The sequence below is a fragment of the Paracoccidioides lutzii genome (genome assembly GCF_000150705.2).
Source record: "Paracoccidioides lutzii Pb01 unplaced genomic scaffold supercont2.7, whole genome shotgun sequence".
NCBI classification, from domain to species: Eukaryota; Fungi; Ascomycota; class Eurotiomycetes; order Onygenales; family Ajellomycetaceae; genus Paracoccidioides; species Paracoccidioides lutzii.
The window spans coordinates 54,969-76,261 of record NW_015440953.1 but is presented as its reverse complement, the minus strand read 5'-3'; the positions used below and the strand labels follow the sequence as shown (position 1 = coordinate 76,261).

At 47.1% G+C, this 21,293-nt stretch overlaps 7 protein-coding genes across 7 annotated transcripts; 3 read left to right on the top strand and 4 right to left on the bottom strand.

Annotated features, from left to right (window-relative positions):
• Positions 1 to 1,803: 1,803 nt before the first annotated feature.
• Positions 1,804 to 2,216, bottom strand: PAAG_03325 (hypothetical protein; the record flags this gene model as incomplete). Its single annotated transcript, XM_002794734.1, has 2 exons — positions 1,804 to 1,897; positions 2,026 to 2,216. The coding sequence occupies 2 exons, from the start codon at positions 2,214 to 2,216 to the stop codon at positions 1,804 to 1,806; spliced, it is 285 nt and encodes a 94-aa protein (XP_002794780.1).
• Positions 2,217 to 6,021: 3,805 nt separating this feature from the next.
• Positions 6,022 to 7,807, top strand: PAAG_03324 (fatty acid desaturase; the record flags this gene model as incomplete). The annotated part of the gene is made up of 2 exons (XM_015844923.1): positions 6,022 to 6,230; positions 6,322 to 7,807. The coding sequence occupies 2 exons, from the start codon at positions 6,022 to 6,024 to the stop codon at positions 7,805 to 7,807; spliced, it is 1,695 nt and encodes a 564-aa protein (XP_015701897.1).
• Positions 7,808 to 8,295: 488 nt separating this feature from the next.
• Positions 8,296 to 10,443, bottom strand: PAAG_03323 (hypothetical protein; the record flags this gene model as incomplete). Its single annotated transcript, XM_015844922.1, has 1 exon — positions 8,296 to 10,443. The coding sequence occupies one exon, from the start codon at positions 10,441 to 10,443 to the stop codon at positions 8,296 to 8,298; it is 2,148 nt and encodes a 715-aa protein (XP_015701896.1).
• Positions 10,444 to 10,946: 503 nt separating this feature from the next.
• PAAG_03322 (40S ribosomal protein S20) lies at positions 10,947 to 11,471 on the top strand (the record flags this gene model as incomplete). Its single annotated transcript, XM_002794731.2, has 3 exons — positions 10,947 to 10,988; positions 11,067 to 11,290; positions 11,387 to 11,471. The coding sequence occupies 3 exons, from the start codon at positions 10,947 to 10,949 to the stop codon at positions 11,469 to 11,471; spliced, it is 351 nt and encodes a 116-aa protein (XP_002794777.1).
• Positions 11,472 to 12,217: 746 nt separating this feature from the next.
• PAAG_03321 (CCCH zinc finger domain-containing protein) lies at positions 12,218 to 14,359 on the bottom strand (the record flags this gene model as incomplete). The annotated part of the gene is made up of 4 exons (XM_002794730.2): positions 12,218 to 13,574; positions 13,646 to 13,676; positions 14,120 to 14,239; positions 14,314 to 14,359. The coding sequence occupies 4 exons, from the start codon at positions 14,357 to 14,359 to the stop codon at positions 12,218 to 12,220; spliced, it is 1,554 nt and encodes a 517-aa protein (XP_002794776.1).
• Positions 14,360 to 15,176: 817 nt separating this feature from the next.
• PAAG_03320 (hypothetical protein) lies at positions 15,177 to 16,303 on the bottom strand (the record flags this gene model as incomplete). The annotated part of the gene is made up of 3 exons (XM_002794729.2): positions 15,177 to 15,761; positions 15,834 to 16,069; positions 16,150 to 16,303. The coding sequence occupies 3 exons, from the start codon at positions 16,301 to 16,303 to the stop codon at positions 15,177 to 15,179; spliced, it is 975 nt and encodes a 324-aa protein (XP_002794775.1).
• Positions 16,304 to 16,710: 407 nt separating this feature from the next.
• PAAG_03319 (hypothetical protein) lies at positions 16,711 to 21,263 on the top strand (the record flags this gene model as incomplete). Its single annotated transcript, XM_002794728.2, has 4 exons — positions 16,711 to 20,130; positions 20,195 to 20,947; positions 21,011 to 21,088; positions 21,165 to 21,263. The coding sequence occupies 4 exons, from the start codon at positions 16,711 to 16,713 to the stop codon at positions 21,261 to 21,263; spliced, it is 4,350 nt and encodes a 1,449-aa protein (XP_002794774.1).
• Positions 21,264 to 21,293: the final 30 nt, after the last annotated feature.

Sequence of the window (21,293 nt, the reverse complement as noted above, 5' to 3'; positions counted from 1 at the left end):
CGGATCGTCTCCCATTTCAAACCCAGTCAAATTGCGGAATTAAGCAACCACCAAACTAGAATTTCTCATATATTTTATATAAAATTATTCCTTAGGTCTATTGACAGGTTCTAGCAGTATGATCAACTGTATTACGCTTGCTACAGTGTGGTGTAGCTCGCTTTCTAGGCGGCTGGTTCAAATTCTCTACCCCTTGCTGTACAGTTTGAACAATTGCTTGAGCTCTAGCTATTCATTCCCCAGCTGTTAAAGCTCCATTCTAAGCTACAAATGTATGAGCTTTTTCCTTCTTACACCTTTTCCTCTCAACTGCAGCTCTTAGCTCCTTATTTTCCTTTGCTCAGATAGCAGCACTACGCATGGCCAGAGGGCATCCCTTAACCAACTGAATAAAGACTTGATTGATTGGACTGGACAGAGCTCCATACACTGCTTGATCTTGCTGTTTTGAAGTTTTAACTACCTCACATTCTCAGGCGTGAGGAGTATAGAATGACTCTGATCCATGAGAAGTGTCTGAGAGAGTAGAAGTATGAAGCTGAGTACGTAGATGTGTAGATGTGTAAGAATCTCATTCAGCTCATACAGCACTAGACCTGTGCCCTTAAATTCATTCTTAATAGTAGAGTCCTTGAATGCCTTCATTCTGACTGCAGAATAGAGTGCTAGAAAATCCTTGTTGTTGATATAATTGATCTCTAATCTCATGAAATCCTCAATCCTTCATCTACACACTCATTTTAAGGGTCCAAAGCAGCTCACATCTAGCGGCCGCAGCAGATGAGATAAATGAGCTGGCATACAGAGAGGTATAATAGATCTCTCTGCTCAGTACTGATCAAATTCAGGTGATGCTGTGACTGTCATGTCCATCCATAATCAATAACCCATATCTGCCAATCATTACGAACTCTGATGGTGCTTCTCAAAGATCTCCTTGAGCCAGATACCCAGTTTATCCGTGGTCCAGCCATTTTCACTCTTGTGTGATCTTAGGATCTTCACATAAAACTCACTTGTAGTTGTTTTTGCATGAGAATCTAGTCTTTTGTTCCTCATGACGTGTAATGAATCTTTGAACCCACTTTTCCCCCACAGCAGATTCAACTCGGGTAGAAAGTAGTAAATCCGCCATATTTCAGATGTTTTCAATTCGAGAAGGCTAGCCTCTCTCATCCATGGATATTATCCATTGGACTAGAGATTATTTTTCCGTAGAGGTCAGTTTTTGACAGTTTGGTTGAACATTCGCACGAGAAGCTCGACCGGCTAGTCTACAGACTAGAATGGAATAAGGAACATTAAATGATTTAGCAGCAACATATTTGGATGAGATTTGCCCGGTTTTACAGGCATTAATATAATAAGAGCTTTCCTTCTTGATTAGAAGCTTGATCTTTTGATTTTGGGGGCACATTGAATGATTTGATGAATGCGGGTGATTTGTGGTGGGAAGCTATCCGCTCGGTGATCGATTCGTTTAACCGAGTTGATACTTAGTTACTAAAACAGGCTACGGCACGTGGGGTAGTGATCCTGAAATGCGTCAGTCAAGTAAGTTTTAATAAAATTATATATAAAGTTTAGAATAAAGCTGCTAACTATTGCATAGTTAACTGTCTATTGAAAAAAAAACAAAAAGTCAATCATTCACAAGGAATGAAGATGAAGAATATCTCTCTAAAAACCACTCCTTTCAACTCATTGGAAACACAGCAAATATGAACCCGTTTTCATTCTGCTCTTCTTCATCAGTAATCACTGCTTCACATCATCTTCATCCCAGTCAACTTGCTCAGCATATCACCTCAGCAACATGCTAGCCTCAATAGCGCTCGCACCAAGCCCAGTTTTTCTGGCTGTTATAACGGCACGACGTGCTGGGGGGACAAGTGGCCTGAATTTCCCATTTCAGGCCTTGTCCACGGTTGACACAGACAAGGATATGTGGGTATCTATTCACACAAGGAGTAGTAATCAGTCATCTGTCATGTCTCAAAAAGGGAAGGGTATGCTATCACATACCGCTGCCCATCGCTGATGCTGCAGATAATTCGCCCAGATCCTGAGCAGCTAGTCCCAGGAATGGAAGTGATGCTCGGGTCATTATCAGGTTCGACAGGGACGATCGGAACATCATCAGGCTGAGCCAGGGGTGAAGCGGCGGCGAGACCGGCGATAGTGAGGAAGAGAGAGGCAACAATGGTGATCTTCATTATGTTGTGTTAAACGTGGAGTTGAGGAATGAAAATGGATATACCGAAGATTTTGACTGCTATATTATTCAGTTCAAGGTTAAAGGATTAAATGACATGGATTATTCTAAAAACCAGAATAAAAGGCAATGATCGCCTTGTTATATTCAAATTTACTGAAGCCATCAGTTAGTGTCTCTCTCTACCAGAAATCTTGTCAACTTCAAGAAGTTGTAACTAAACCCCTGAGCTCGAGTGCAACTTGAGATTTTTTTTTTTCTTTTTTTTCAGGTCGTGTTTAAAAATCGGGCTAAAGTGGCCGAAAACCGGGATCCCAGGCGGCCTTTAAGGTGGGAGTGAGCAGCCTCAGGCATGCGCATCCTGTAGTTATATATTAGGCTCTGGACTAGTCAAGGCTCGCCTATTCAGCTACGGAAGCGGGCCGAGCAGGGGCCCCTAAAAAATTCTGAGATATGGCTTCAACCCCTGAAGCTTAACTGTTAAACTGTAGGTTATCAATTAGAGCTTAAAATAGGAGTGTTGAAAAACAATTGCGCACTCCAGCTTCCCTTCAGAGGTTTTTTTTTTTTTAAAAAAAAAAAAATTCGGCTACGCTTTTCCTCGTAAAATTCCTACCTATTAAGCACCCGGCCAGGGCAGTTACTCCGTTCCAGGGTGTTCTTCGTAATTTCGACTTCACGAGCCCAACTACTCGTGCCGGCACAAACTACTCTTACAGGTTACTTTTGCAACTGATTCTGATTCTCCACATTCTCTTGAGCACGTTGCTAGTCTATATGGATAGTTATTAGAACATGATTCAAATGAGACCATTTCTTAAACTACCTACGTACGGATCAAAGGTCTGATAAGAAGAGGCCCTCGAATCAGGATAACTACATGCAATCTGGGCACGAAGTACCGCTCTATCCATCAACACGGCCCGGTTCGCTGTAACTACAGCACATCTCATCCCGTAGTTAAAAGTCAAGCTGACACCTGAGACTGGTTCTGGCAAACTACCACCTCATAGAGTAAGACTGAGGCTATGAAGTAAATGAAGCTGTAAACGAAATGAAAGGATATCTCAATTTCAGTAAGCCAGCCTAGAACTTCAGTCAACACAGATTGCTCCTTAATATAAGTCTTAGTTTTAATCCCGATTCATAACAATATCTAGATAAGACTTGGCCTAGATTTTCGAATGTAACTATAAGCTGTAATGCGTTCACCGCCCGACAACTTGAATGCAAAGCTAACGTTAATATAAGACTGAATGTAAGAAAAGAAATGCGCTCACGGCCGAGAGGTTGTGCTTACATGGGATCTGTCTGTCTCCAGGCTCCACACAAGCCATACGGGGTTTTCCACCTCCGTCAAACAGCAACCGCAATAACTAGTTACCGGGTCTGGCAGCCCCACCAAAACGTATCTTTGAATGAGACCCCAATAATAAAATAGTGATCAAATGTAACACCTGAATGTGCCCTTCCCACCACATCCACAGGAACGTCGTGGGGCTGGAATTCCGATTGGTCGGACCGTGGAACGAGACAACATCAGGCTTTTCCCTGGCACGCCCCTACTATAGCCTCTTTTCATCAATCTGTCCTAAAGTAATACGCTGGTTCATATCGAGTCGGCCACATAAGCAAGTCAGCCACTTTTCATCTCATCCCAGAACAACATCTTCATCATCAAAAATGTCAACCACACAAAGAAATAAAGCCTCTACTCAGGAAGGAAGGCTTCTTTTAGCCATTCAAGCATTTAAAAATGGTCAAATTTCAAGTGTATGAGCTGCAGCAAAGCTGTATGATGTTCCATGTTCCACCCTAGGTGATTGGGTACATGGTCATACAGCATGCATTAACACTCCTCCAAAGAACTGGAAACTTAGTCTTATAGAGGAAGAATCTCTTGTTCAATGGATTCTGACCATGGATGAACAAGATCAGCCTCTCCAGGTTGCAGCTGTATGAGAAATGGCCAATCTTCTTCTTGCCAGCTGAGGATTCAATCTCCCACTCACAGTGAGTGAATGCTGGGTATGAAACTTTGTCAAGCATCATGATGAGCTGAAATCCAAGTTCTCACACAAGTATGATCATCAGTGGGCCTTATGTGAGGATCCTGAGATTATCCATGGGTGATTTAGACTCATATGAAACACTATTGTGAAGTATGGGATTCTGGAAGATGATATCTACAACTTTGATGAGACTGGGTTTCAGATGAGTGTAATTGGAACTGCCAGGGTGATGACTGGATCTGAAAGAGCTGAGAATCTCAAGCTTGTACAGCCTGGAGATCAGAAATGAGTGACTGTTATTGCTGGAGTCAATGCAATTGGCTGGGTCTTGCATACAATGATTATCCTCAAAGGAAAGATGCATCAATCCTGCTGATATGAGACAGAAGGGCTACCATGTGACTGGGTGATTGAAGTCAGTGAGAATGGCTGGATCACTGACCAGCTGAGCTTATACTGGCTGAAAGAGGTGTTCAACAAGGAGACTCTACCCTGTATGAAGGGCAGATATTGACTGTTGATTCTAGACTGACACTGAAGCCATGCCTCAGCTGGATTTGATCAATTTTGCACTGAGAATCAGATCATTGCCCTCTACATGCCATCACATTCCTCCCATCTTCTTCAGCCATTGGATATTGACTGCTTCTCACCCCTGAAAACTGCATACAGACAGCAGGTGGAAAACCAGATGTGGCTTGGGATCAATCATATTGACAAGGAGGAGTTTTTGAGTCTCTATCCTGCAGCTCATATGCAGGCCCTGACTGAGAGCAATATCAAGAGCAGCTTTAGGGCTGCTGGACTGATTCTGTACAATCCTGAGCAGGTTCTCTTGTGACTTAATATCATGATGCATACCCTCACCTCCCCAGGGATCTTCCACAGCTCCCAGGCCTCCTGGGCCACAGCCACACCACATAATATACACCAATTGGAGCAGCAGACTGAGAAAGTTAAAGGATATATCAAGCACTGTATGCAGAGCTCACCCAGTCCAATCAATCATGCTCTAAGTCAGCTGGTCAAAGGGTGTCAAATGGCAATGCACAGTGCTGCTATTCTAGCAGCTGAAAACAGGGAGTTAAGGGCTGCAAATTTCAAACAAAAGAAGAAGTGAGAAAGAGGCTGTACATATGTAGCTCAAGAGGGTGCTTTGAGGATTGAAGAAGGCTTGAATCATGTACAAAGGGTCAATGAATGAGAGCAGGGGGTAGTTGAGACTGCTGAGTCACAATCACAAAAATGTGCAGCATCACAGTGTAGTTTATGTGGGATTATTGAGCATACTGCTCATACATGCTCTAAGTGTATAGGAAATAATTTATAATGTAATTTGCTAGTTTTTCTTTATAGTTGAGACTTTGAAGGCATTCTTGTTGTACAGTGGGGAGGAAAGTGGCCGACTCACTTATGTGGCTGACTTGCTTATCGATTACGTTATAGTAAATAGTTAGGTAAGTTTAACAAGGCAGCTGGGTGACTAATGCAACCCGTGAACATGTGATTCGTTTGGGGTCTAGAAACATCCCTGAATGCAGCCAAACTCTCTTTTCTTTACCAACATCAACAACTCAACAACACTCTTCGCCGGCCCCCCCCCCCCCCCCCCCCCCGCCTCTCCCTCTCGACCCGATCCTTCAATTGGGTCGAGCATCACAGTCTTTCGTTTGGTCTTTTGTTAGATCCCTCGTTAGGTCTCTGGTTTGGTTTGGTTTACTAGCGAGCTCCGGATCCCTTAACCCCCATTCTCGCTTTCAAGGGTTCGACCACCGCCTGTCCCTGCAAGTTATCATGAGCACCCGGAGCTTCAAATCCTCAGCTTGCCGGAAGGACAGGGTCTTTTCACGGCGAGAGATTGAAGGCCTCATAGCAGATGGCAGGCACATCATAATACTGGAGGGGAAGGTGTTGATGGTAGACGCCTGGATAAAGTTCCATCCTGGCGGAGACAAGGCTATTATGCACATGGTTGGGAGAGATGCTACGGATGAGGTTACTGCGTATGGATATACACCTCTCGCACTCGATTGAAAATGCATTCTTTGCTGTCATTAAACCCCTGTGGATTGTAATTGACCGTCTTCCATGTAGCCTGCATTCGCCGGAAGCCCTCCAACGGATGGAATCATTTCAGATTGGTCGCTTTGAAGGGCGCTGGTTGAATTTCCTTCCTCCTATTCAGGGTGGAAAATTTCTCCCATACCACGGAAAAGAGTCCGACATCTGTGAGGCCCCCTGTGAGGATTTGTCAGAGCCAGATACCACAGAACCCCCGTCGCCCATATTCGAACCAGTCGAGGGCATATCTAGACTCAGGGGACCAGCATCCTCCATATCCTCCGTATCATCGAATTCTCCCATCGCGCTGACCGATCCTAAACGGGACTCAAGACCACTCTTCCTAGATGCACGCACCCAGCAGGAAATAGTCATTGATCTCGCGAAATATCCCCCTCTTGATACTAAAACTCAAGATTTCATCGTAGAAAAATACCGCGCTCTCCACGAGCAGGTCAAAGCCGAAGGTCTCTACAACTGCAACTACTTTGCATATTTAATCGAACTCTCTCGCTACACGCTTCTCGGAGCCTTGTCACTCTACTTTCTTTTCCGCGGCTGGTACGCAACTTCTGGTCTCTTCCTAGGGCTTATGTGGCACCAGCTCGTCTTCACCGCCCACGACGCTGGCCACATGGGTATAACCCACAACTTCCATCTGGACACCGTCCTCGGTATCATCGTCGCTGATTTCATCGGCGGCCTAAGTCTTGGCTGGTGGAAACGTAACCACAACGTCCACCACATCGTCACCAACTCCCCAGAACACGACCCGGACATCGAACATATGCCTTTCTTCGCCATCTCACACCGCTTTTTCGACGGTCTCCGCTCCACCTACTACGATCGCATCATGGCCTATGACGCCGTCGCCAAATTCCTCGTCCGCTATCAGCACTTCCTCTACTACCCCGTACTGGCCTTCGGCCGCTTCAACCTCTATCGCCTCAGCTGGGAATACCTTCTGCGAGGACAAGCTCCCCAAAGAGGTCCCGCCTGGTGGCACCGCTGGTTCGAAATCGCTGGCCAACTCTTTTTCTGGACCTGGTTTGGCTACGGTGTCGTCTACCTTAACATACCAGACTGGCCCAACCGGCTCCTTTTCATCCTTGTCAGCCATTCCATCACCATGCCACTACATGTGCAAATTACCCTATCTCATTTTGCCATGTCCACTGCCGACCTAGGCGTGCACGAGTCCTTCCCGCAAAAGATGCTCCGTACAACAATGGACGTTGATTGTCCGCAGTGGCTGGACTTTTTCCACGGGGGGTTGCAATTTCAGGCCGTTCATCATTTGTTTCCAAGGATGCCAAGGCATAATTTGCGCAGGGCACAAAGGCTGGTTATGCAGTTCTGCAAGGAAGTTGAAGTTCCTTATGCTATTTTCACTTTTTTCGACGGGAATAAGGAGGTTATAGGGCGATTAGGGGATGTAGCGAAACAGGCTAGACTATTGGCTGAATGTCAGCGGAGTATTGCTGAACAAGGCGGTGCTGGTCATGCCCATACCCATTAGTTGAGCTCTCGTTTCACCGGAAGGATCTATCCTTGCTTTCGACGTTGACCCACCCCTGTAACTGTCAGACTTTTTTAAGTCAGATTTATATACCTTTTAAATTTTCTTGCGTTGCCACATAATTTCCACCGCTCGGTGTAGGTCTTTCTGGATATGAGCATCTCCTTTCCAGTTCTCTCAGTTTTCTCCTGTCTTTCGACTCTTGTGTACTAGTACTATACTATGAAACGTCGTGTAACATTAACTATAATATGCGGGAGTGTACATACGAATTTAGATACGATGATATATAACGGAAAGGCACAAAACAAAACAAAAATCAAAAGTATATTTATTTTTAGATTCGTCCAACAGGTCACGGTGATGTCTCACCAGGTCAGTCGTTCATTCATCCAATTAGATACTCGCAGGCGTTTTCATCCAGGCTAAGCTTCTAATGATCAATATCAAAATATTTTAGCCCATTTCACACCAGCTCAAGCAATCCGTCACAGGCCACCTCTCGCCATTTTCTTCGCCCTTTGGTTCCGTCGATTATGGTTCGCCCGACTCGCCTTATTCGCATCCTTCCGTTGCCTCGCCACCGCAGTCCCCTGACCGCCAGGGTGAACATCTGCATTTCCACCACCACCACCGCCGCCGCCGCGGCGACCCCCTCCCCTCCGTCCACTTCCCCGCCATAATAGACCCCCCCTACCGCGACCCCCACGCCCGCCACCACCATCGGTCTCCTCCCCTTCCGTCCCTGTTCCATCCGGCGAGTCCGTATTAATCGGCCTCCTGTACGCCGTCGACGCAAGCTCCGGCTGCCAACTCTCCCTGCCGCCCGGGCCAGCGCCAAAAGCGAAGCTACGCTCCATCCGCGCCATCCGCTTTGGGTCGCGGGATAACATCACCGCCCATCCTTCAATCGCCTCATCGGTCATTCCCGTTTCCCTGCGCAGATTGGCGCGCGGCGTCGAGCGCCGAGTGGCCGCGTTGCGGGCAAACACGGCTTGGTTGGTTGTATAATGGGTGAAAAGAATGAAGTCGGTTTCGTTTTCACCCTGAGCTCGACGAAAGGGTGCAGTTTCGACATCTTCGTCGGGGTGAACTGCGTCAACCGTTCCGCCGACGTCGGCGACGTCATATGTGTCGTCGCGCTCGTCGTCGTCGGAGTCGAAGGCGGCCAGCGCAGAGAGGATGGCGGCTTTATTGACTGATTTGCTGGAAGTGGCGAGGAGGGTGTCGGCGGTTACGTGGGGGTTTGCGCGGCCGTAGTGTAGCTTTGAGGCCGGGATGGTTTGGCGGGTCAGCTCATCGTTGTCGAAAATATTTTTGCGCTGGGGGACTGTGGAGGGTGGAAGTGTTATTGGTGATGGAAGTGGGGATAGAAATGGCGACAGTGGTGGTGTGGGCTTTGGTGCAAGGTTGTGGTGGGGAGCAAGGTAGTCCTGAAGTTCCTCGGAGGGATCGAGGTCTCGAAGATGTGGAGCCAGTGAATCCTCAAGTAGATGAGAGATAACGATTTCGACGTCGTTCTCGTAGGAACCAAGGAGCTTGGCAATGAACCCCGTCCCCAGGTGCGGGAATAAGTCTTGAATTTGCGTTATCAAAGCCATTTTATGGACGTGCATGATTTGGTCCCTGCGTTCGGGCTTAATTTCATTTTCACGGCCTTTTCCTTTACCTTGTCTTCTTTTAACACGCTGATACCGGCTATGGAGAGAGCTACATTCAGCCTGGTACTGGCGAAGCGAAATCACAAGATTTTGTCCTCGCTTTGGGCCATCGTGGGCAAATACCGTTTCCATTTTTGCCAGTAAATTTGTACTGCACATTATGTCCGACAACAACGTCGGCTCCTTCGAGGTTCCCTTCTCATCCATCTTGGCAGCGGATTTCAGACTGAAAAGCTGATCTAACAACAGAGAAGTCGCAGGAGGATCCACTTTCAGCAACGAGGAAAAGGAGACATAAGCATTAGCCACAATGGTCTTATTGAGAGATACATTTATCTTATGAGTGCTTTGATAAGCATCAAATAATGCATCGATATAATCAGAGCCAGTCATTAGAACATGCCCGATCTGGGGAACTGTCAGGGCCAGTATTGTAAGAAGGCGCAGATGATTGTTCGCTCTTGTTATACTGTCTGTGGCCTTGGACGATAAAGAGAGAGCATTCATAACAAAAATTTTCCCTTTTTCGATGCTGGAAGTAAGCACCTGCGATTCTTGCATCCATAGCCGTGCTAAGAGTTGTTTTGTTGCGGGACTAGAAATATACACTTGACAGAAGGATGCAAGAAACTCCCAATCTAGAAGCTCAGGAGACGGCGGACGAACCTGCAACAGATATCTGCCTGTAAGAAGAAAGCAAAGACGTCTCAAACTTTTTATCTTCACGTCGGCATCAAGACCGTGGGGCATTGAAAGCCCTCCAATTGCCGCCTCCCGGAAAAAGGAGGCCAGGAACACACGGGCTGAATCATCCTTGGGTGTTGATGTTTGAACTTCATCCAGGGGAGACTTCAAGCACAATTCAAGCAACGTAACCCAGGCATCTAGACACGCCCCCCATTCCTCATTCTGAATGAGGTTCCGAACTGCAGCGGGGGGAAAGGGGGCGAAGGGTGGAAGAGCGTCGTGTGCCATGTTCAATTTAGATAATTTCCCCCCCTTAGAACACCACCCATGCACGCAAAGGAGACGACAAGGCGAAATCTATCTAGGAGAGGGAATATGTTTATGTTGATATGTTACCCAGGAGAGGGAATATATTTTATGTTGATATGTTACTCCGTACCCATGAATTAGTTGTGATTTGTCGAATCGAAAAGTTGAAAGGTTCGAAGTTGGATTAGAGTCATGATTAGTCAGTCATCGTCCTCGGCTTATCTAAGCGAGTGCCAAGACTTCTCCCACAATTCTCCCACTTTATCAAAATGAAATATTCTCGGATATTCCAACTTCAACATCCCCGAGTATCCATACCGCAGCAGCAGCAGCAGCCTTTCATCACCTTACCGAACTCCCATTGTTCAGGTCTTGATTGGCATCCCGCTGATAAAGTAACTGTGTGTTTAGTCCCGAAATTACACATTGCCTTCACACGACTCCACTAACACCAGCTAACACCATCCAGCAACCCCGTCACCATGTCGTTCCAGAAGCCCGAGAAAGACTTCGCTGAGGGTCCTGTAGGTGCCTCCGTACCTCCATATTTACTTAGCCCGCATCGCATTGCAAAATCTAGGAAAAACTAACTCCCAAAACAGAAGATCCACAAGATCCGTATCACTCTCACCTCGCGCAAGGTCGCCTCGCTCGAAAAGGTGTGCCAGGAACTCATCGACCGCGCCCGCAGCAAGTCGCTCAACGTCAAGGGCCCCGTCAGACTGCCCACCAAGACCTTGAAGATCTCCACCCGTAAAACCCCTAACGGTGAGGGTAGCAAGACCTGGGATATGTATGAGATGCGTATTCACAAGCGGTTGATCGAGTGAGTTTTTCAACCCTTGTTTTATCGGCTTAGCATCTGGTGGGCTTGTTTTGGGGAGTTGGAAGTGGAATTGGAAAGCTAATACATGGATCCAAGTTTGCACGCCCCCACCGAAACCGTCAAGCAGATCATCATCAACATTGAGGCTGGTGTTGAGGTTGAGGTTACCATTGCCGCATAAATGTGTAGCCTATAGTCCGTCCCAACAAGCGGTCTGGCTGTTGTCCCCGTAGTAGGGGACGGTTGACGTGGATTCGGGCAGGGATGATTTACTGAGTGTGATGTTTGATACTGGAACTCTTTCCTTCGAAAGGAATGGAGTTTTGGTATAGGAAAAAAGGGCCTTGTTTGTCCGTCTGTCTGGATGAGGAGGCACCATTTGTTAACTCGAATGTAAATACATATAGCCCTTGATCCACGAAAGGGAAACCAAAAAATAAAAATAAAAAAAAAAAAAATAATCAAAGGCTCGAACTTGCATACATCCACATGTAATATGAACGTTTCTTTGCTGTACTCTTGAGTGTCTTACCTTAGTAGAAAAGAAATGAATGCGAAATATGGCCGGCGATATGAAGCTGAAGTCTTGCGAAACAAAAATTCCGTTAACTTTGTCTACCACCATTTTCACAAAACACATGAGTTCAACCATCCATCATAAATTGATTGTCGATAGGAATAAATAATGAGAAATATTCTCGAAGAACCTGGCTCGTATATGTGTTAACGAGAAAAATGTACTATTCGCCGCAACTTTTTGACCACTCCATACATCCAAGTATATAACTAGCTATTTGCGAACGTGAACGAACTCGTGCGTAAACCAAAAACATCACTCCCCGGAAATTGATACAGATTTCCTAAGTTCACCTTCCTCTCCCTCCCAGAATATTTATACATGTCATATACAACACCTTCCATTCACCCCTAAAAATCAAATCCACACCACTCTGCCTTGGGTGGGACCTCCGGCACAAGCACCCCCTCCCCAAACCCCCGCTTCTCCCTCACAGCCCGGTAAACGGCCTCAATTTCCGACGTATATTCCTCCGGCCTTCCCACAGCATCCCTCAGCATCTCCGGCTGAGGTGGGCCATCGGGAAAATAAATGCGCACAAACGTCCCCGCATCATTTGGATGTTGGTAGCAAGGTTCGTCGTTTATGTATTTTACGACCTGGCCTTTCCAGGAGATGAGTTTTTTGGTCACGGGGTCCCGGCGGGTTTCGCCTTGGAGAAAAGGGAGCGGGGAGAGGTGTGATTTTGCTTTTTGGGGGAGGGGAATGTCGGCGCCGGTGCCAGTGCTGGTGGATTGTGTGGAGGATGTTGGCGGGGCGGAGAAAGGGTTTGGTTGCGTTGTGGGTTGAGCGGGGGCGCTTAGTGTGAAAGGGGAGGGCTGAGAAAATGAACTTTGAGGTTGAGGTTGGACCTGGCCGAAGGGCGTTTGTTGCTGTTGCGACTGTGGTGTGCCAAATGCATTTTGTTGCTGTGGCTGCAGTTGACCGAATGGTGATGCCTGTAAAGGCTGCGCTGATGGCTGGCCAAACGGATTAGGCTGTTGCTGTTGGTGGTTTTGCGGTTGTATCTGGGCAAAGGAGGGGGCTGTTCTGCCAAAGGGGTTCGACTGAGTTTGTGGTTGTGCTGTTTGGGCAAAGGGCGACTGGCCAAATGCTGGCGCTGGTGTGGAGGGCTGCCCAAAGGCAGGGGTAGGTTGCGAGCCTCCCAATGCCGATGGCTGGCCGAAGGCAGAAGGCTGACCAAATGACGGCTTTCCGAATGTTGGTTGCTGTCCAATCACAGCAGACTGGCCGAAAGGTGAGGGCGTGACTGACGACTGCCCTCCTGACAGGCCGAATGCAGACGTTTGACCGAATGCCGGCGCTGCCATCGCCGTGGTTGAAAGTTTCGAGAATGCAGAGGGCTGGCCGAACGGTGCTGACGAGGGCCCCATCTTCCCTTCAATGATATCGATACGGTTTGGGTGAGTGTTCTCTCCCTCTAAAATGTATCTGATGGCCCCTTCAGTATCGTTCAGGATGGTCTGCATCTGAGCTTCTGTCTCAGCGTAGAGCTTCATCGCATCTTGCATTGCTTGTTGAGGGTTTCCAGCTGCCGCGGCGGCATAATGTATCGCTCGCATTTCCTCAAAACTCTGCTCCCGTTCAGGGCCTCCAAAAAGCTGTCTTGGGGCATTTTTTCCTGGCCCGTAGCATGAGAAGATCCATTCCGGCCTCCCTTTTCCAGGGGTAAGGTCTGATTTTATGTCCTCGGGATTCAGCCCGTACCTATTCCGTAGATGTTAATGGCCGTATTGCAATAGAACACGGGCAATGTGCAACGTAATTAGTCAACTTACTTGTTATCCTTGATGTCGCCCTTGAGTCCACCTAGAATAGGAGAACTGTTAATATCCTGCATCGCCATTCCCAAAGCAGAAACCAAGACAGCCATAAATAGCCGATATTCCAAATACAACACTGCTTGGGGAGCGAATTTTCGACTCAACCACACCAAAAGCTTGCAGTGGGGTGTTATAAATGCTTGATATCATATCCAACAGAATCTCAATCTAAGCTGAAGCAAAGAATCAAAGAACAAAAGGAGGAATATGACGGGATATGGGGAGTTTTCAAGACAATTCCATTCGTCCGTCTATCCATTCATCTCATCTACTCTCTTCCAGAGAATGAAGACATGTGTGGGCATCAACGCCTCTCACTACATGGGGGCCAGCAGCCAGTGAATGTGTCAAAAGAGGGGCAGTGAAAAGCGAGGGACGAGGACTCGACACACGATCCCTATGAAATCATTCCATGGCATAGCTACATACCTCCAAAAGCCCCTGAGGCATATCCCGCGCTTGACCCTCCAGCTTGCTGGAACACGCCAAAACGGTTGCCCCCAAATGGCGACGCAGACTGAGCACCCGGATGCTCGTTCTTGCATCGATCTGATATCCAAATCAGCAAGTCTCATATGCTAGTGAATCAAGGAACATAAACAAGTCTAGAAGCCAAATCTCACCGCCAAATTTGCATCGGCCTTGTTGGTAGAAGATGCAGACAACCATGGTGACGTTTTTGCTTAATTCAAAGAACAAAAGAACAAGGACCTCCAAAAAAAAAGGTACGGTGTTTATTCAGGAATTTTTTGATATAATTAAACGGCTTTCCTGTCACCAGGAGAAACTCGGTTCTTGAATATGCTCATCCGTATTCGTTATTGCTGAGAACAATACGACATGGGAAGCGATGGTTTGTAGCGTTTGATATCGAGTGGACGCCCAATGAAGAGGGGTTTACCGAGTGGTTAAAGTATAGGTAGAATGATGTTTGGAGAATAATATTATTGGGTATAATATAATATGTCAGAGCTATTACGGTGCAGGATTGTGATGTGATGGATGATATGTACCTCTGATACATGGATAGAGAGGAAGAGAGGAAGGCGATGCAGCCGTGGCTGGAACTTTTGGACGTTTGGTGTTTGATTTTCATCGGCTCATACCAGATCCTCCGTAGGCAAATAACTGTATCTCTACCAACAAAGTGAAAAAAAAAAAAAAAAAAAAAATAGATACCTTTAACAAGAAACAACTAGATTTTATTCGAATTCTAATCTCACCGAGCGTATGATTATCCAAGCTTCCAGTTGTAGTAAGGCGTTCTCAAACCACATTGAAGGTAGATGAATCAGGCGCAATACCCCCAACCAATCCCTGTCCTGTCTGTTTAATAAACCATTAATTTGAAAAATCCATTCCATTCATGCCCACAAAGGACAACATCCAACAATATAAACGCCAACCGCCGCTATACGCCTACCGCTGAATGCTGAAACAAAACTTCTACTACCACGTAGGGAGAGATAACATAACACCCAATCAACTACTGCCCGTCCCCAGCAAATGGCCCTCCCAAGACTGCAAGTGAAGATGTCGGCCGCAGATTCTTCTTCAAATCATCCCAATTCAACCCCTCAATTTTCCTCCCGCCCAAGGCCTCCAAATCTTCACTCAGATTCTCCAGCTGCCCCGTTGCCACCCGCCGCATCATAACCGTATCCTTCGCGCCCTGCAGATGCTTGGCTTTGCCTTCCAACAAACACTCTTCAAACCACTTCTCCTCCTCCTGGTTAAACGGTAGGTTAATGAGATCCATCGCGCGATTGGCTCGGGTTTCACCGGGTTTACTCGACAGGACAAAGATGATGAGTTGTTCGAGAAGGTCGCGGTGCAGCGCGTTGTTTTGTTTGCGGGCGAAGTAGAAGGACTCTGTGATGCGGGTTCGGCAGAGGAGGGCGAAGTAAGCGTTCAGAGCCTTGGGGGATGCTAGTGGTGGAGAGACGGTGAGGTAATATGCCGTTGCGAGACTGTCATCTTGTTTTTGTGGTGGGAGGGTTGCGAGGACGCAGAGGATTTCGTCGGGAAATGTGGGGAGCAGGGAAGGAGAGGTTAAATACTCCAGTGCTCTCTGTTACAAGGTAATGTTAACATACATCTCGAAAAGGTATAGATACAAAAAATAAGACGCAAATCGACGAACCCTAAACTCCAACCTGTCCAGATGCCACAAACCCTCGACGAAGAGTCTGTATTTCTCCGGAAGATAGCAATGTCGCGCAAATTGCAGACTGACATCTCCACTGCCCATATTTCGAAAATCTCTAAGGATATAATATATCAACGCCTGTTTGTGATGGTTTGGAGAGGAGGAGGCGACGATTTGCGAATAGAGGCTGCGGACGGCTTGGTTGGTTTTTGGCGGGTAGACTCGTGAAGCTTTTCGCAATAACACAGAGAAATTAGAGAGTTGTCTTGCCAATACCCGGAGGGACGGAATAGAAATTGTTAGGTTATACCAGCATCTATCTGTAGAGCTTTAAGCAACCGGTCAACGAAGAGGATGTTCTCCAGCGCTTGTCGGTTGGAGAGGATTTGGTCGTATGTTTTAGAATCATAGGAGGCATCTCTCTTGAAGGAGAATGTGGAGTCGAAGTCCTCCCAGGGCGCCATAGCGAATGCAGGGTTTCTTGTTAACTGGATGCTTTTGCCTTGTGTGCGCAAGATGCAATCCGATTGACGCTGCCGACCTGCAACTGGTTAATTAAATTAATTGGAGGAAAAGTCGACGCTTGGATGACATAATCCGACAGCGCGGCTATAACTAGTTGAGTTAGTGGTTAATTAGCTAATGCAAATTTGGTTAAACATAAACATTCGCGTCCCTTTGACAATCCCAAAAACGCAACCGGCGACAGAAAGAGCCGCAACATCCTCAGCTCGACGTCAACGGCACCAGGAGCAAAAGACAAGGGATACCTCTATACCACGACAAGACAAGGACAACTCCTGCTTACAACAGGTGCTACTACTACTGCTTCATAGCATATACTCTAACGTCCCATCCTCACATGCCCACAATGGCATCCGTAGCTGGTTCCAGACCATCACGCCGCGCCTCCGCCCGCAAAAGTTTTGTCGTCGAAGAAAGCTCAGAAGACGATGCTGCGTCCATGGGCCGAGTCACCCCAGCCCTATCAAGCCACGATGAACAGGAGGGGGGGGGGGAGGGGGATGGAGAAGAGGAAGTCACACCAGTTCCAAAGCGCACCGTTGCAAAAAGACCTTCAAGAAGACGAACTATAGCCAATATCCCAGACACCCCGCAAACCGCCATACTAAACAAGAACAGACGGATTCGAAGACCAAAATCGGGAGATGATGTCGAACAATCTCAGCTTCTAGATGGGGTGGATGAGTCTACCCTTCTAGCAGAAAACCCCGAGACGCCTTCAAAGAGGCCAACCGCGCCCAGAAAGAGAAAGATGGAATCCACTCATCACCGCCGCGAAACTCGTATGTCCTCTTCTACATCTGCCATGTCATCCCTTCCAACTCCTGAACCTTCAGCTTCCCCAGACTCTCAGCCGCCTTCTCGCCGCCGTGAGAGCATTGCGCCACTGGCAGACATTACAGAAACTACAGTCAACGAGGCTGAGGCAACGCCACGACAAACCGGACCGGAGAGGTCGACGATTGAAATTATAAACCCCATGTCCACTACGCTTGAGAAACCAATGGACATCGTTCTCAAGTCACGGGCACTTGGTGTGCCAGCCGTTGAAGAACCATCAACTCCTAAGCCGCGAATGGTAATTACTCATCTTGTCATGACCAATTTCAAGAGTTATGCTGGCAGGCAGATCGTGGGTCCGTTCCATGTTTCTTTCTCGTCCGTTGTAGGGCCCAACGGATCTGGGAAGTCCAATGTCATCGACTCCCTCCTTTTCGTCTTTGGTTTCAGAGCTAGCAAAATGAGACAGGGGAAGATATCCGCACTCATCCACAATTCTGCCAACTTTCCCGATCTGCAATTCTGTGAGGTCGAGGTACACTTCGAGGAAATTATGGATCTCCCCGACGGAGGACATGAAGTTGTGCCGGACTCACAACTCGTGGTTTCCCGGAAAGCATTCAGAAATAATTCCAGCAAGTATTACATGAACAAAAAGGAAACCAATTTCGCAACTGTTACGGGATTTTTGAAAGATCGAGGCATTGACCTTGATCATAAGCGTTTTCTCATTCTTCAAGGAGAAGTCGAGTCGATTGCTCAGATGAAGCCAAAAGCTGCCAACGAACATGATGACGGTTTGCTGGAATATCTGGAGGATATTATCGGAACATCTAAGTACAAAACTCCTATCGACGAGGCTGCTGCGGAGGTGGAGACTTTGAATGAAGTTTGCATCGAAAAGAATACCCGTGTCCAGCACGTCGAGAAAGAAAAGGATAGTCTCGAAGACAAGAAGAACAAAGCTCTTTCCTACATAAGGGACGAAAATGAGCTTGCTGAAAAACAGTCAGCGCTGTATCAAATCTACATCGACGAATGCAACGATAATACCCGAGTGACGGAAGAAGCTATATTACAGATGCAAGAATTGCTGAATATGGAGCTGGAGAATCATCAAGGGAGTGAAGATGCCATCAAAGAGCTCCAACGATCCTATAAACGTGGTGCCAAGGAGTATGAGAATATGGAGAAAACTACTCAGACGATGGTTAAGGAAATGGCCAAATACGATAAAGAGATTGTCAAATTCGAAGAAAAACGCAAGTTTTTGATGGGGAAGCAGAAGAAACTCGAAAAGGCTATGCAAACTAGTCGCCTTGCTGGTTCCGAGTGCATGAGTCTTGTTGAGAAACACTCCGACGATATCGTGAAGAAAACTGCAGAAATCGCGGAACTGGAAAAGGAAATGCGCCGTGAGGAGAAAGAGCTCGCGGATGTCCGGGAAGGACTCAAAGGCAAGACACAAGGTCTTTCAGACCAAATTGCTGCTAAACAGAAATCACTCGAACCCTGGATTGAAAAGATCAACGAGAAGCAATCTGCTGTTGCTGTTGCACAAAGTGAACTTGATATTCTGCGCGAGAAAAGCAACGCAGGCGCTGTTGCTTTGCGGGAAGCGCAGGTGAAAATCGAGTCCATTGAAGAAATCCTGTCCAGCAAGAATACAGACCTGGAAAACCGCCGTGCTGAGAAGGCAGAACTTGAAAACGATGCTATGCTTTTGGAAACGGAGTTACGAAAGTTTGGACAAAAAGAGCCTGAAATCCGCTCGAGGATATCCAGCGCGAGACAAAAGGCAGAGGAGGCTCGTGCAAGCCTTGCTAGTACACAAAACCAGGGCAATGTTCTTGCAGGCTTGATGAGGCTGAAAGAATCTGGTCGAATCGAAGGGTTCTATGGCAGACTGGGAAATTTAGGGACAATCGATGAAAAGTATGATGTTGCTATTTCAACAGCCTGCCCCGCTCTTGACAATCTAGTGGTCGACTCGGTTGAGGTGGGCCAACAATGTATAGACTATCTGCGCAAAAATAATCTAGGTCGAGCCAATTTCATTCTCCTTGACCGATTGCCACAGCGAGATATGTCCTCCGTCTTCACACCGGACAGTGTACCACGACTATTCGACCTTGTCAAGCCTATCGATCCAAAATTCAGACCAGCCTTCTACAGTGTGCTACAAAATACTCTCGTCTCCAGGGATCTTGAGCATGCGAACAAAATCGCATACGGTGCGAGAAGATGGCGAGTTGTCACCTTGGATGGACAACTTATTGACGTGTCTGGGACCATGAGTGGTGGAGGTACCCGTGTTGCCCGAGGAGGCATGTCCTCGAAGCCAGTCGCGGAAGTTTCCAAGGACCAGGTCTTAAAACTGGAAGCCGACCGTGACGAGATTGAAAGAAAATTTCAAGCATTCCAGGAGAAGCAACGACAAATAGAAACATCGATAAAGGCGAAGAGGGATGAGATTCCAAAACTGGAAACCATGATTCAAAAAATTCAGCTGGAAATTGAAAGTACCACTCGAAACCTTGCGGATGCTCGGAAGCGTGTTCAGGAGTTGGCGGCAGAACACAAACCTTCTAAAACAGATGATGCTAGATCTGTGGCCCTTGAAAAACATAGATCCTCCTTGCAGAAAGAGATTGAGAAGCTACATGCTGAGACTGCGGGCGTTGAGGAAGAAATTCAAGCTCTTCAGAATAAGATTATGGAAGTTGGTGGTGTTAGACTCAGGAGCCAAAAGGCTAGAGTTGATGGCCTCAAGGAGCAGATTGATCTCCTCGCGGAGGAAGTGTCAAATGCCGAAGTTTCCAAGTCCAAGAATGAGAAGTTGCGCATTAAACATGAGAAATCGTGTGCAGATGCGGAGGGTGAGCTTGAACAGGTGAAACGTGATCTTGAAAAGTTGAATCAGGATATAGAAAGGCAGGAAAACGATGTTCATGGGACGAAGCAGAAAACGGAGCAGGCACAGGAGGTTAGTATACTTCCCACTTACTTAACATGGGACGGAAAATTACGTCTGCTAACTTCCAATATAGGCATTGGAAACTAAAAAGGAAGAGCTCGCTGCGTTGAAGGCGGAATTGGACGAGAAAGTCGCTGAACTGAATGAGACGCGCGCTTCTGAAATCGAAATGAGGAACAAACTTGAGGAGAATCAGAAAGTTCTTACCGAGAATCAAAAGCGTGGAAAATATTGGCAAGAGAAGCTGGCCAAACTTTCCTTCCAGAATATCAGTGACCTGGGCGAAGAGGAAGAAGCTCGGAGCCTTCCAACGTACACCAAAGATGAGCTGGCCGATATGAACAAAGAATCCCTCAAAGCCGTCATCGCGGCACTGGAGGAAAAAACCCAGAACGCCTCCGTCGACCTCTCCGTCCTTGGAGAATACCGTCGGCGAGTCGCTGAACACGAATCCCGCTCTGCCGATTTAGCAGCTGCACTAGCAAACCGAGACAATGCCAAAACACGTTTAGACACGCTCCGCTCGCTCCGTCTAACCGGTTTTATGGAGGGGTTCAGCACCATCTCGCTCCGCCTCAAGGAGATGTACCAGATGATCACGATGGGAGGCAACGCAGAGCTGGAGCTTGTGGATTCTCTAGACCCATTTTCTGAGGGGATATTGTTTTCTGTCATGCCGCCAAAGAAAAGCTGGAAAAATATCAGCAATTTGTCTGGTGGAGAAAAGACGTTGTCGAGTCTTGCGCTTGTGTTTGCGTTGCATCATTATCGGCCCACACCATTATATGTCATGGATGAGATTGATGCAGCGTTGGATTTTAGGAATGTGAGTAAACTAGACTAAAAGAAAGAAATGGAGGGAAAGAGTCACTAACTTGTTCTATTCCAGGTTTCTATCGTCGCATCGTACATCAAGGAGCGAACGAAGAATGCCCAGTTCATCGTTATCTCGTTGCGAAATAACATGGTACCACCCCCCAACACCCCGCCTCCTCTGAACCTTTCGTATAGAATAACCCGTTTTCTGACTTTGCAATTTTTAGTTCGAACTTGCTTCCCGACTGGTCGGCGTTTATAAGGTCAACCATATGACCAAAAGCGTCACCATCGAGAATAAAGACTACATTTCGATGGCAAGTTAGGGAAGATATGTTGCAATTTGGCATTCATCA